This window comes from Babylonia areolata, chromosome 3 (genome assembly GCF_041734735.1).
Source record: "Babylonia areolata isolate BAREFJ2019XMU chromosome 3, ASM4173473v1, whole genome shotgun sequence".
In the NCBI taxonomy this organism is placed as follows: domain Eukaryota; kingdom Metazoa; phylum Mollusca; class Gastropoda; order Neogastropoda; family Buccinidae; genus Babylonia; species Babylonia areolata.
The window spans coordinates 50543134-50557789 of NC_134878.1; the positions used below are offsets into that span (position 1 = coordinate 50543134).

General features: G+C 41.8%; 1 protein-coding gene across 1 annotated transcript; it reads left to right on the forward strand.

Moving 5' to 3' along the window:
• The first annotated feature begins 5207 nt into the window (after nt 1-5207).
• LOC143280613 (BAG family molecular chaperone regulator 2-like) lies at nt 5208-14632 on the forward strand. The gene is made up of 2 exons (XM_076585329.1): nt 5208-5445; nt 11812-14632. Exons 1-2 carry the CDS (start codon nt 5238-5240, stop codon nt 12471-12473), a joined length of 870 nt encoding a protein of 289 aa, XP_076441444.1. The 5' UTR covers nt 5208-5237; the 3' UTR covers nt 12474-14632.
• The last annotated feature ends 24 nt before the right edge of the window (nt 14633-14656 follow it).

Sequence of the window (14656 nt, forward strand, 5' to 3'; positions counted from 1 at the left end):
CCTTGGCATGATAAACCAGCTAGCGAAGTTCACGCCTAACCTTGCTGACATCACCGCACCACTACGGGGCCTACTCCGCAAGGGCACAGCATGGACATGGGGCGACCAACAAGAGGCAGCCTTTCAAGAAACAAAACGCCTCCTCACCTCTACACCAGTCCTTGCTCACTACAGCCCTGACCGAGAGACAACCATTGCAGCTGATGCTTCCAACGCAGGGATCGGGGCAGTGCTCTACCAAACACAAGACAATGGCACACGACGACCCATCTGCTTTATTTCAAGGTCACTCACAGACGCAGAGAAGAATTACGCAGTCATCGAAAAGGAAGCCCTGGCAGCTACTTGGGCCTGCGAGAGACTGAGGGAATATGTCTTGGGACTTAAGTTCACCCTGGAAACAGACCACATGCCATTGATCCCCTTGCTCAACACAACACAACTGCACAAGATGCCACCACGGATCCAACGTTTTCGCCTCCGTCTCATGCGATATGACACCAAAGTCACCCATGTGGCAGGAAAAAATCAGATCACAGCAGATGCGCTGTCACGCGCACCAGTCTCGCTACCCGACAAAAATGACGTCAACCTTATTGATGATACAACTGCACATGCCCAACAGTGCATCAACATCCTCCCAGCATCAGCCGAAAAGCTACATCGAATACAACAGTCACAAACAGCTGACCCAGAAATCACCGAAATTCGCAAATACTGCACCAATGGCTGGCCCGTCTACTTACCTCATTCTCCACTCCTCCAGCAATACTGGACCAACAGACAGCACTTCACAGTCGTCGATGACCTGCTACTCTTTGACGATCGCATCGTCATTCCCCGTGACATGAGAATGGACATCCTAAACCACCTACATGAAGGACACCAGGGCATCACTAAAACCCGTGCCTTGGCCTCATCTTCAGTTTGGTGGCCTTCCATCTCCTCCCAGATAGAAGAAATGGTCAGCAAATGCCGCACCTGCGCAATACACAGGCCAGCCCAAAAAGATCCATTACTTCCCTCTTCCTTCCCAGAACGCCCATGGTCCAGAGTCGGGATGGACCTCTTTGAACATGATGGCAAAATGCACATCATCATCATTGACTACTATTCTCGATGGATTGAGATTCGACCCTTAGAAAAAACATCAAGCGCTCACACCATCGTCAGAATCAAGAGTGTTTTTGCAGCCCATGGCATACCAGATGTTGTTATTTCTGACAACGGTCCACAATTCGCCAGCACAGAATTCAGGGCGTTTGCAGCAGATTACGGCTTCACCCACACCACGAGCTCACCACGGTACCCCCAGAGCAATGGTGAAGCAGAGCGCGCAGTCCAAACGGTGAAACAGATGCTCAAAAAATCCAAAGACCCCTATGCAGCCCTACTCCTCTACAGAGCCACTCCATTGCGCAATGGTCTCTCCCCCAGCGAACTCCTGATGGGGAGGAAACTTAAAACCAAACTTCCAATCCTACCCTCCTCCCTCCGCCCATCAACTCCCGACCACTCTCTCATCCAAGAAAAAGAGAATGACATGAAATCAAAACAACGAACACTCTTCAACAAACGCCATGCTGCACGAGAGGCACCTCCGCTCAAAACAGGAGAATCTGTGTTCATTAAAGACATGAACAAAACCGGACAGGTTGTAGCAGAACACCACAATCCACGCTCCTTCATCGTGGCAACAACGCAGGGCACGATCCGCCGTAACAGGTCACACCTAGTGGCTATGCCTGGTGAAGCCCATCCAACACTGCAGACAAACACTTCCGCAGGGAATGCCACCCTGTCTGGGAATGCCACGTCTTCGGGTTCTCTTCCACCACCATCACCACCTCAACAGATCCCCTCACCGCCCAGACAGCAGCCACCCATACAGATGGCCACGCCAAGAGCAACACCCACGGCCCCAGGACCAGCTGTCAACAACACACCAGGCCAACACCGTACCAGATCAGGCAGACCAGTCAACAAACCGGCGAAGCTGAATCTGTGAAAGTGTACCCAGCAGATCTGAGAAAGGCCCTTATGGCTTATCTGTACTGGGAAAACAAAGTGTAGGAAGTGCAAATGTGCTCCCATACAGGTCTGAGAAAGGCCCCTATGGCTCACCTGTCTTGGGGAAAACAAAATATTAGGTTGAAAACTTCACCAGCACAACAAACTTACTTCACCCCATAATCATACCAATGTGTGGAACACAGTGCAACATTGACATATATATTCTTGTGTGTGTACATGTACATTGCTTCTAAACACTTACCAGTAACCGCTGATCTAGTCATATCTCATCATCAAACGTACACTGGTACCAAACCCAAAACCCACACAAATATGTTTAACGTATTGTGTTTGTTTTTCACGACATTTTTTTTCTTTTCTCCTTTTCACAACAAAATTCTCTTGTCACTAAAAGTTTCAAAGCATATCCCATGACATGTATCCGCCCACAAGCCATAATTTCCTTATTTCTTTGGAAGGAAACTATACTGAATTGATTGACATTGTTACGAATCAGTAGAAGGGGGAAGAGGAGAGAAGTGAACAGACTCTCACAAAAGAAGCTCAGTGAGACTCGTAGTGCATACTGCATGATCTGCTTTAAATTCATTTTTAGTTCTTTGTGTATCTAGATGGAACTGAACAGTACCCCACATAAAAAAGGGGAGTTGTAGTATGATGCATGCGTTTGTAGTGCTTTGCGTATTGAGACGAGCTAAGGGAAATAACTCCGGTTAATCTGAACTTGGCGGAATAAACGTGGCTTACACAGAAGCACCCTGTCTGGACTCCATTTGTCCCTCTGCATAATATTACACAGTCTAGCACTGACAAAGATTGTTTTAAGAGTGATAAACTGATATTACTGAATAAAGAACATAAATGAATCTTATACAGTACACTTTTTGTGTGTGAGTTCAAATTTTGTTCTCACTTCACACTTTGCCACACATACACGTGCTTACATGTGCTATATAAAAAGGAAACGCACTCACAAATGCACATGCAGACATATGTGGACACACACAGACACACTCACTGCATAATTATATTCACATGCACATCAGAGATGCGTACATATTCATGATTATGTGAAATATGATGCACATATGCACCCTATCACATACAGTTTGAGACATACATACAGTTCACACACACACAAACTAAACTGGTGAAAAGAACCACCGTGAACAGAACAGCATCTGACCAGCTATCATGGCAAAGTGGTTAGCATTACAGATTGATTCTTGGGAGTTTGCTGGTTCCCGGAGGCGTGGGTTTCTTCAGCCCATGAATTGAGTATGCTTTGGGTTCAAATGGGATTACTGAGACCAAACAGTTGAAGATCATCCACATCACAGCTGCATCTTTGAGAGTGTTGTTCTAATTTCCTGACCAATGCTGCAGTTGACTGTATCTCTCGGGCAAGGTTGATGCCGCATGCGATATATCATAAAAGGAAGTGGTGAGAGCATGGTCTTCAATAGCATCATCATCATCATTATCTATTATCAAAATAGAAACAAACTGTCCCAGAGTGTTTTTAAGCCCCACTCTCATGGTGACCTTAGCTTTGTTCCCCCTCAACTTCCATGTTTGGGGTGAGTTCCTGTCAAGGTCTTCAGTGTCAGAAGAGTCCTGAGGGACTTGTTGGAAGGGCATGGTGCAGGCCTCTACACCTGAAGGGAATCTCACTGAGTCTGGCTCTGCGCAACTTAACTATTGTCACCACTTTGGGGTTTAGTAGGTGGTGTTCTGTGCATTTTAAATCAGAGTGGGTACCACTGACCACCACCAAAGTGATACTGCAGCAGTGCAGGATCTCCTCTGGTGCATGGCCTGCTAGTAACCTAACATTGATAGTCTTAGTTCCATGTGGTCTGCTGGTGTTGAGACTGCGGATGTGGCCATGCATTAGGACTTGGTATGAGTGGTGTGGAGGTAAGGCCACTGAAACTGCGCAGATGAAAGAGGAGAAAAACAACAAAATCCCACCTATCTGAATACTGGCATTTGGGTAAAATTACAGTATAAACATTTACGAGACATCACAACAGAATGTCAAGGACATACAGGTAAAAACACATTCATATCACCCTGGATGTGCATCATTCAATGTATTAAAACAACTACGTTGATTGAAAAGGACCCTCCACACCGAGTAGTATTGAGCCCACAATGTAGCCTTCATTGTTACTGTTGTTATTCTAAGTAAAATTACTTACTACAGTATAAACATCTACAAGACATCACAACAGAATGTCAAGGACATACAGGTAAAAACACATATCACCTTGGATGTGCATCAATCATTCAATGTATTAAAAAAACATACGTTGATTGAAAAGGACCCCCCACACTGAGCAGTACTGAAACCACAATGTAGCCTTCATTGTTACTGTTGTTATCTGACCCATCACTGACTATAGTGATTCACACAGGATTTTTTCTCAGGTGCTTTAAACTTTGGGGCCTTCACACAATCCACTATGAAAAAGAAAAAAAGTTTTATCTTAAAAAAGTTTTATCTTTATCTTCTTAGCTTTAAATTCTAGAATGGAGCACACATGTTTGGAGACACAGAAGGTGAGGAAACACACTTATATTCATTGTAATACTCTTTTCCTTTTTGTTGTTGTCACAACAGATTCCTCTGTATGAAATTCGGGCTGTTCTCCCTGGGGAGAGCATGTTGCTACACTGAGAGCGCCACCCGTTTTTTTCATGCATACACAGACCGCACACCCAAACTCTTCTTCTTCCATTAATGTTCAGCGGTCATAACTTTGACCATTATTAACATTTTTGCAAGTGTAAGTGCAAGTGTGTGCTCTTTGTCAGAATTTCGTACTCCCCCCAACACACACACACATAGTCTGGTCCTGTCTTCACTCTCTCTCTGGGGGGTGGCGGAGGGCGACAGAAAACGATTTTTTTCCAATCTCCCAGGTCAACAAACCTGCACGTGCCTCTTCAGTAAGCAAATCCATGACAACGGAGTATGCCTGCCCATGGAATGAAAATAGTCATATGTGTAAAAGCTAGTTCGTGTGCATAAAGAAGACGGAAACAATACTATTCAACTATAATAATGAAATAAAATGAAAGAAGAAAAAGTAACAAAGCAGGGATAAGTCCAGGAGAAGATACCAACACCTCATTGGGAGCCCTGCGAAGAGTAAAGAATGGGAAGAGAAATAACTCCACTTGTTCGAGTGATTAAGATGGCGGAGGCATCGACCGCAGAGGAAAACGAAACTCCCAAAGCAATGGCTACTGATTCTTTCACTCTCTGTTCCTTCGTTGATGAAGTGGAGAGCAGAGTAGATATGCTGAGGCGACAAGCAACTGCGCTAATGGGAGAACGAGCGAGTCTTTTGATGATAATGGAGCAGCTGAAAAGTGATTGTATGAATGTCGACATACCTCCAGGTAAAGTTTAGAATTCACGCCAACAATGCTAGTTGGTACGTACATGTTTAAATAAATTATCGGTCATGATAATCGCTTAACAACTTTCGGTCTATAAAAATAATGTATATCAGAAGCCCGGGTTACACATGGAGTAGACGATAAACCGAGGTCCCGTGTGCAGCATGCACTTAGCGCACGTAAAAGAACCCACGGCAACAAAAGGGTTGTTCCTGGCAAAATTCTGTAGAAAAATCCACTTTGACAGGAAAAACAAATGAAACTGCACGCAGGAAAAAATACAAAAAAATGGGTGGCGCTGTAGTGTAGCGACGCGCTCTCCCTGGGGAGAGCAGCCCGAATTTCACACAGAGAAATCTGTTGTGATAAAAAGGAATACAAATACAAATACAAATACTTTTTTGTTGTTGTTTTGGCCACTACTGACTGATTGACTGAGATTCTCGTTCCAGAAGTTTCCTTGCTTTTGCGTTTCTGTTTCCTCTATTTTTTGTTGTTGTTGTTTTGATATTTTCTTTAGGTTGGTATGATACCCTTTGATAATATGAAAAAAGATATAAGAATCATGTATATCTGTTTTGTTCCTTAATTATGCTGATTTTGTTAATATTTATTCATTTATTATTGTGCAGCTCTTTATTTCCCAATCGTGCACGTAACATTCTAATCATCATTTCATAACTATGACAAAGTTTTTAAACTGAAACCGAAACTGGCGGTTTATTCCAAAGGATTCCTCCGAAACTAGACTTTAAGTTTCCACTGATTCCCACGGCAATATTAACATTTTTACCCGTGCACTCTTCGGTGTCGAAGTCAGAAATCAAATCTACCCAAATGGGTATACCGGCTGGTGACAAAGTTGTGCACCATCTCTGGTTCGACATTCTTATATTATAATTAACATTTTTACCCGTCTGCAGTACAAAACTTACGTGAGAAAGTCCCAAACGGGTGAAAATGTTAATTATATATATAAGTTTGTCGAATATAGTAGAGGATTTTAAAACGAACTTGTCGAGATTAGAAAGGTGTCTAAAATACCCGGGCTTGTTACGAAGTTGTGCACCATCTCTAGTTCGACATTCTTATATTATAATTAACATTTTTACCTGTCTGCAGTACAAACCATACGTGAGAAAGTCCCAAACGGGTGAAAATGTTAATTATATATATAAGTTCGTCGACTATAGTAGAGGATTTTAAAACGAACTTGTGGAGATTAGAAAGGTGTCTAAAAAGGGATGCTTTTTGGGGCATTCCATGCACCTAGCAAGGGGCTTGGAAAGAATGGGGGATACGCAAAGTGAAAGAAAAAATGTGACCCATGGGTCAGTTCGAACTTACCCGTCTGTGTTACAAAACATACATGAAAACGATTAAGACGGGAGTGTGTATATATACACATGTTTGGGTCAGTACTCGTAATGAAACTTGTCTCGATTCTAAACGCCGGTATGTCCGAGTTCGTGGGGCATTCCATGCATCAAGCAATGGGCTTGAAATAGAAAAATTCGTAAAGAAATCAGGACTGCTTGTCGCTGTCATATCTCCAGGAGCGGACATGCACGAACGGGACGTATAAGGCAGTTCGATCGAAAGCGGTCAGTGAACGCGATCGCCAGGTTATCTAAAGTGAAGACGGAATGAACTGTACCATGCTTCGCGAGAGGATGAAAACAGAGTGGGGGACGAGACAATAGGTTCTGATCCTAACATGAACATGACTGAAAGTAATAAAACAGCTTACATGAAACTCACGGGTGTGCGACGTCAAAAGCCGGAGTGACGGCAGTCTCCTGTGGTGGGTCCGTTCTTTTCGGCCTGTTTCGTTGTACGTCCTTGCTGTATCGGTTCCGACAGCACTGACCGGGTACACGTGGAAACCGCACACCATTCCCTGTATTGCAGTGCTCAAATGCGTTGCAAAGAGGACTTCACATTAAAAAATGAGCTTGACTGATGGAACTGACCTTCCTTAACAACGTGCTGTGCAGAAAAGTCACATACCAAAATAGGAAAGTGCATTTTAACGGCCGAGTCAGTGTCCGTGCTGAACTTAACCGTTTCAATTGGACAGCTGGATGTCCCTTTCTTGTCAGTGATGCTTGCGCTGGCTGTGAATGTTCAAGTCAGCGATTTCACGTGTGTGTGTGTGTGTGTGTGTTTGCCGGTGTATGTGTGTGTGTGTGTGTGTGTGTGTGTGTGTGTGTGTGTGTTGAGAACTTCATTCCGTGATTGTCTGTGGTGTGTGTTAGACAACTTGTTTCCTCGACAGCACGCATCACATATGTGTGTGCTGTGTCCTGTGTTGCATGCCAGTGTGCTCCTGGCCTTCCGTGGAGAACTGAGGGCGAGACATAAAATATTTAGCTCCACAGATGGCCATTCTTTCCGTACGCACACAGTTGTTCATGTTACGTTCGGAACCCATCAGTTGTCTAGTCCTCCACTCTTGTTTTCATCCTCCCGCTGAAGCACGGTGCAGTTCATTCCGTCTTCACTTCAAGTACAAGATTGTCAATGCACAGTAACCTCTTTCTTACGTCCCCTTCGTGCACATCCACTTCGGCAGACAGGACAGGTTGTGCATGTACAATCACAACATTCCTTCAACATGTGTCTGGCAGTGTACAGTGACAGGTTCATTCCGTGTTTGCCAGTGTGTCCGTACAGTTGCCGGGGCTCAGGCTGACTTCATTCCGTGACTTATGATGCTGTGCGTGCCAGTGTACTCTCACAAATTCATTCCGTGATAATGTGTGTAGGGTTGACAACTTCATGGTTCCGGGATTCTGTGTGTAGGCACTGACACACACACACACACACACACAGGCACACACACACACACACACACACACATGTGAAATCGCTGACTTGAACATTCACAGCCGGCCAAAGCATCACTGACGAGAAAGGGACGTGCAGCTGTCCAATTGAAACGGTTAAGTTCAGCACGGACACTGACTCGGCCGTTAAAATGCACTTTCCTATTTCGGTATGTGACTTTTCTGCACAGCACGTTGTTAAGGAAGGTCAGTTCCACCAGTCCCGCTCATTTTTTAATGTGAAGTCCTCTGTGCAACGCATTTGAGCACTGCAATACAGGGAATGGTATGCCGTTTCCACGTGTACCTGGTCAGTGCTGTCGGAACCGAGCAAGGATGTACAACGAAACAGGCCGAAAAGAACGGACCCACCACAGGAGACTGCCGTCACTCTTTTGACGTCGCACACACGTGACGGTGTTTCATGCAAGCTGTTTTATTACTTTCAGTCATGTTCATGTTAGGATCAGAACCTGTTGTCTCGTCCCCCACTCTGTTTCCATCCTCTCGCGAAGCATGGTACAGTTCATTCCGTCTTCACTTTAAATAACGCGTACACTGACTGCTTTCGATCGAACTGCCTTATACGTCTCGTTCGTGCATGTCCGCTCCTGGAGATATGACAGCGACAAGCTTCCCGATTTCTTTACGAATTTTTCTATTTCAAGCCCATTGCTTGATGCATGGAATGCCCCACGAACTCGGACATACCGGCATTTAGAATCGAGACAAGTTTCATTACGAGTACTGACCCAAACATGTGTATATATACACACTCCCGTCTTAATCGTTTTAATGTATGTTTTGTAACACAGACGGGTAAGTTCGAACTGACCCATGGGTCACATTTTTTCTTTCACTTTGCGTATCCCCCATTCTTTCCAAGCCCCTTGCTAGGTGCATGGAATGCCCCAAAAAGCATCCCTTTTTAGACGCCTTTCTAATATCCACAAGTTCGTTTTAAAATCCTCTACTATAGTCGACAAACTTATATATATAATTAACATTTTCACCCGTTTTGGACTTTCTCACGTATGTTTTGTACTGCAGACGGGTAAAAATGTTAATTATAATATAAGAATGTCGAACCCGAGATGGTGCACAACTTCAATTGTCACAAGCCGGTATTTTAGACACCTTTCTAATCTCGACAAGTTCGTTTTAAAATCGTCTACTATAGTCGACAAACTTATATATATAATTAACATTTTCACCCGTTTTAGACTTTCTCACGTATGTTTTGTACTGCAGACGGGTAGAAATGTTAATTATAATATAAGAATGTCGAACCAGAGATGGTGCACAATGTCACAAGCCGGTATACCCATTCGGGTGGATTTGATTTCTCACTTCAACATCGAAGAGTGCACAGGTAAAAATGTTAATATTGCCATTCCCACTATCCTGTTCCACCTCTTCATTGAAATTGAAACGATGTTCCTTCACCCACCCTCCACCCCCATTTTTCTTCAAACATGACTTACCCAGAGTTAAGGTTTAGTTCAAGAAAAAAGAAAAGAAAAAAGGTATGAGTCAGTTGACTGGTTCACCACAAAATCAAGAGATCACTTTCAAAATTAAAGAGTCAGGGAAAACATCCTCTTCTTCTTACCCCATCAGCCCCCCCAACCCCCAAAATTTGCACACACACAAAAATCCACATGCCCATTGCACTCTTTCAATTTCAAAGTTGTATCAAAGCCAGCAGACTAATCCATATAAAATACACTACACCACATCTGCTTGAAGGGAAAAAAGGTAAAAGAGCAGAAGCCTGATCGCATGAAACCCAACGCACTGATCAGGCCTTTAGAAGCCACTCTACGTTTGTGTAAAACGTAAACAAAACAAAACAAAAACATTGAAATTGAATGGTTAAAATGTGTGTATGTGTATGTGCACTTGTGATTGTATTTTTAAACTAGGTGCCACTGTTTGCTATGTCTACATTTCTTTCCTTTCACTCTGTAATGTGCTGGTGGAGTAAAAGTCCATGCCATATTGTGAACACCACTCGTTCTGTCTTGAATGGAAATGTTGTGGATATTGCCTGAAAGGCTCAATGTTTCCTGTGACTTGACCACATGACTTATAACATACTGAACACAGCAAAAAAGCTATGGTCATTACCATACTTTATTTTGTAAGTGTTATTTTGAAGCACTGATTGTATGCTGACTGGCCTGGATAGTAAAAAGTCTATAGTCTATTCCTGCTCAGGATGTTTAATGACTTTATTAACTTTGATTTACATCCATGTTGATTCAATGATTGTCATAACTTTATTTACATACATGTATAGATTCAGTGTCACTCACAAGCCCTTTCTCAGTCGAATCCCTTGGCTTAAGGTTGGACACCTGAGATATAACTGAGCTAAACAATTTGTCACTGGCACATGTCAGTCACAATGTATTTAACATCCCAGACCTACAGACTCTGAGCACAAAAAGCTGATGGTGCATGCAGAAATTCCTGGTCTGCAAAGTCAGTAGTGAGTTTGATTTTGAAGCAGGGATATTACACCTTCATTGAGGAAAAATATCTTTTAAAAATGCATCCAAGTCTCATGGGAGACATGTTGCAAGCAAGATTACCTCATATAGTTACAGACATGTCCATAATTTGCACATTGGCTTGTGGGGTGGCCTGTTGTTGTTGTTGACAGTGATTGAATTGTGCACTATCAGTTCTTGTTGGTTCATATGTGGTTCACAAGTCCTGATGCGCAAGCCACACACATGGCACAGTTTGTATATTGAATCACAATGAATGTCTGGAAGGGGATATATTTTGCAGGCTGTATTCTTCCTCCTCTCTTTGGCACTAGCAAAACCGCATCAGCAGGCAGATTTGTAATAATTACATACATGTGTAACCTGTCATTAGTGTTAATGTATAGTGGTCTGTACAGCCAGAATATATGCAGTACTGCAAGTTGCAGAGAGGCTAAAAAAAAAAAGAAGAGAGGAATGCCTCTGTCTCTTGAGATTGACATTGATTATGTGGAAGAATCACAAGTTCCTTTAAATTGTTTTGTGCATAGTCTATATGAATTATAATCCACATATATCACTTGATTTGTGATTGGAACAAACATTGGAAACCAATTTAAGTCAGATGTACAAGGCACTTTGCTCTTTTGTGCCCATGATGTGCAGTGCAACTTTTGTAGCATAAATGCATAACCTTGTTATTATACAATCATACATACAGTTATACACATGTGCTCATCACATCACATCTCAGGATGCTACAGTACATCAGACACAAAGAACACACACACTCTCACATACACAGACACACACACACTCTCACAGACACAGACACACACACACACACACACACACACACACTTCACACACTGTGACTGCCATATAAAAAAAAAAAGAAGTATGTTAAATGTTGTTATCCATTATCAGCTTATTAAAACTGTGACTTACACTTTATTTAGAATCCTTTACAATGATGCTTATTGTTCCAAAGGTGTATATGTGTGAGAACTATGCTAAAATCAGAGTATATATGACTTTCGCAGAGGACTGTCAAGAACTTGTAACCAACATGGAGAGGCTGAAGGCACGCTGTGAGGCTGTGGAGATTCAAGTTCACACTGTCCGTGATGAAGGGCAGCTTCAGTCCTTGCACAAAGTGAACAGCGCATTGGAAGAACTGGAGGACCGCCTCTTCTCCAGTCAGAATGTTTCCATGACAGCAGGAGGGAAGGCCCGTTCCTATCTGAATGCCTGTTTGCCAGAACCTGTTGGTCCCATTGATTCACGATTCCAGAGCCTTGTGTTGGGATGCACTGTGGATGATCAGAAGGACGTTCAGCGCCATCTGGAAAGTCTTGTTCGGGAATTGAGCTTGTCTTCTTCATCACCACGCATCAAACCAAAGGACACTTCTTCCAGAGCAGATTTGTCCAACAATTCATCAGAAGTGGTAAACTCACTGTCTTCGCTGGGAGGTCTAACCTCCAGCCCCCAGTCATCAAATATAACTCGTGATGAAAATTCAAAGGAAAATGAGATTGACAATCATCTGACAGCTCATTGGAATGCTGCCCCTAAAGACCTGTCTTGTGACCAAGAGAAACAGCCCGTGCAGACAGAAGGGGAAGGAAGACATTCCCAAAGTGGTAGCTCCAGTGCGCATAACAAAGAGCACAACACATCAGTTTTTGATTCCAGTAGTTGATCTTTGATGATCAGAGCCCTTAATCTGGACCAAACTTAACATTGCTCAAGACAAATAAACTCAGTATAACGTGACAGGCCTAGGCACAAGTGTTCATGTTTCTGTTTAATTTTCCTTGGTGGGTACGCAGGTTTGTAGACCCGTGCTTTGGATCCAGTTTCTGTTGTGAAGTTTTGACCAGCAACCTTTTTCCTTCCTTCTCACCTTCCCTTCCTTCCTTGACTGTGACTGTTTCACACTGATTTCTGTTTCTAAACGATGCTGCCTGCATATTTTGCATTGGTTGACTTGCTGTTCTTCAAGTCTTTCACAAGGAACTCATTGTTATAAAGTGTTCTACTGCCGCTGCGTATGGCATCATGTTTATGCATACATGCATAATGGTCTTGAACAGGAACTTGATCGTTTTAAATTTTAATGGCATTGTATTTTTCCAGGGTTAGACTCTGTAAGTTTGCCTTACTCATGTGGTAGGTCACATCTGCTACACTTACACTGATTAAATTTAATATGCATTGTGTTAAGAATACCAGAACAAAGAGATGCCAAATTTGCCGGGTTTTTTGTTGTTGTTTTCTTTGCTCTGTGAAACTGAGTCTTTGGTTCCCTTAGAAATTGACCAACATGTCTGGGTTTTGGGTTTTGCTATTGTCCATTTTAATATTTTCTCGTCGATTTTCATGTTATCTGTGGATTTTAAACTTTAAACATACACACACACACACACACACAGATGGATGGACAGATAGATTGATTGAGCTTTGAGGTCAACACATAGGACAATTTCAAACAATGGACATATTTATCAGCTTTTTACTTTATAATTTATCTACTGATGATAAGCAGTGATTCTTTAGATTAACTTGCTTCCAGATGTTCTTTTTTTTCAAGAATTTTTACACTGTGCCAGATTTTTTAGATTTTTAATCTGCTCCAAATCAGCATTGTGCCAGTTGATATATTTGAACCGAGTGTGTTAAAAATTGTATTGTTTCATTAAAGACTGAATAAATATTAATTATAAAAAATTTTAAAAAAAGGGAGTGAGTGTTGGAAAGGGAGGAGGATGTGGAGAGGGAGGTGTGACAAAATAGAAGCATAGCTGTCAGAACTTGGACCACAACAGTTTTCTTAAAATCACAGTCACACATGCGGCAGTTTGTTGTTTAAAAATCATCTAAGTCCTGCAGGTAAGGATTTCAAGAGAGAGAAAAATGGAAATATTGCAAAAGACTTCCATTTATGATTTATTGAAATTAACTTCTTTGTTGCCAGTTAGCATGTGACTTGCTAACTTGATAGATACTTCTGCATAAAGATTTCTGATTTAACTTCACCTTCTTGTGTTTTTTTTTATTGCTTCTTGTTATTTCAACATTGTCTGGTATGCTAAATTACACATGTATGAACAGAAGAGATCTATTTCATGACATCTATAAGAATATGTTGTATATATGTATGCCATTACTGATTAGATTATGCATATTACATATGATTTGAAAAGTATCAGATTGAGGAACATTGCTTGAATATCTTATTTAGAAGCAATAGTAATACTAATAGATGAGAGAGATAACTTTGATCTGTATGCAAATGGCAGAAAGATAATACTACTGATTTACTTACTGAGACTTGGAAGTAAAACAATGAATGCACCTTTTTCTCCCTTTATAGCCCATTCTCAGGGTGCTTTTTGCTGGTTTCTGTTCATAGTTTTGCAGTAGACATAAGTGATGTGCCTTCGTCTGTTGTTTTTTTAATTTTATTGTAAAATCTTAAGTTGGGTCTCATTGATTTGGAGGTGTCATTTTTGTTTCAAAATTGAATTTAATCAGTATTATTACATGATTCAATACTAAATAATAAACTTCACATGATTTCTATCTCAAAATGAAGTCTTCTTCTCAAAGATCTGTTCGCTTCCTTTTGCTTAGCCCAGTTTCAAATGTCCATTTGAATTGGTGTTCCAAGGTTAGATAGTTTCCAAACAGCTCTACAACTTTTCATTAACCACTTATTTTTACTTATGTGAATGTGTCTAGCTCTACAACTTCTCATTTACCAATATCTTTATTTATGTGAATGTCTCAAGTGTCATATTTGTATTTATTTGTCAGGAAATGGATGGAAGAATGAATGAATTATATTAAAATAATTAAAAGTCACTCTTTCTGGTGTATTTA

Excerpts from the sequence above, each read along its gene's own strand:
- LOC143280613 (XM_076585329.1), top strand. The coding sequence starts at position 5,238 with ATGGCGGAGGCATCGACCGCAGAGGAAAACGAAACTCCCAAAGCAATG. Across the intron at positions 5,446-11,811 it reads GAATGTCGACATACCTCCAG|AGGACTGTCAAGAACTTGTA; the intron begins GTAAAGTTTAGA and ends TGACTTTCGCAG.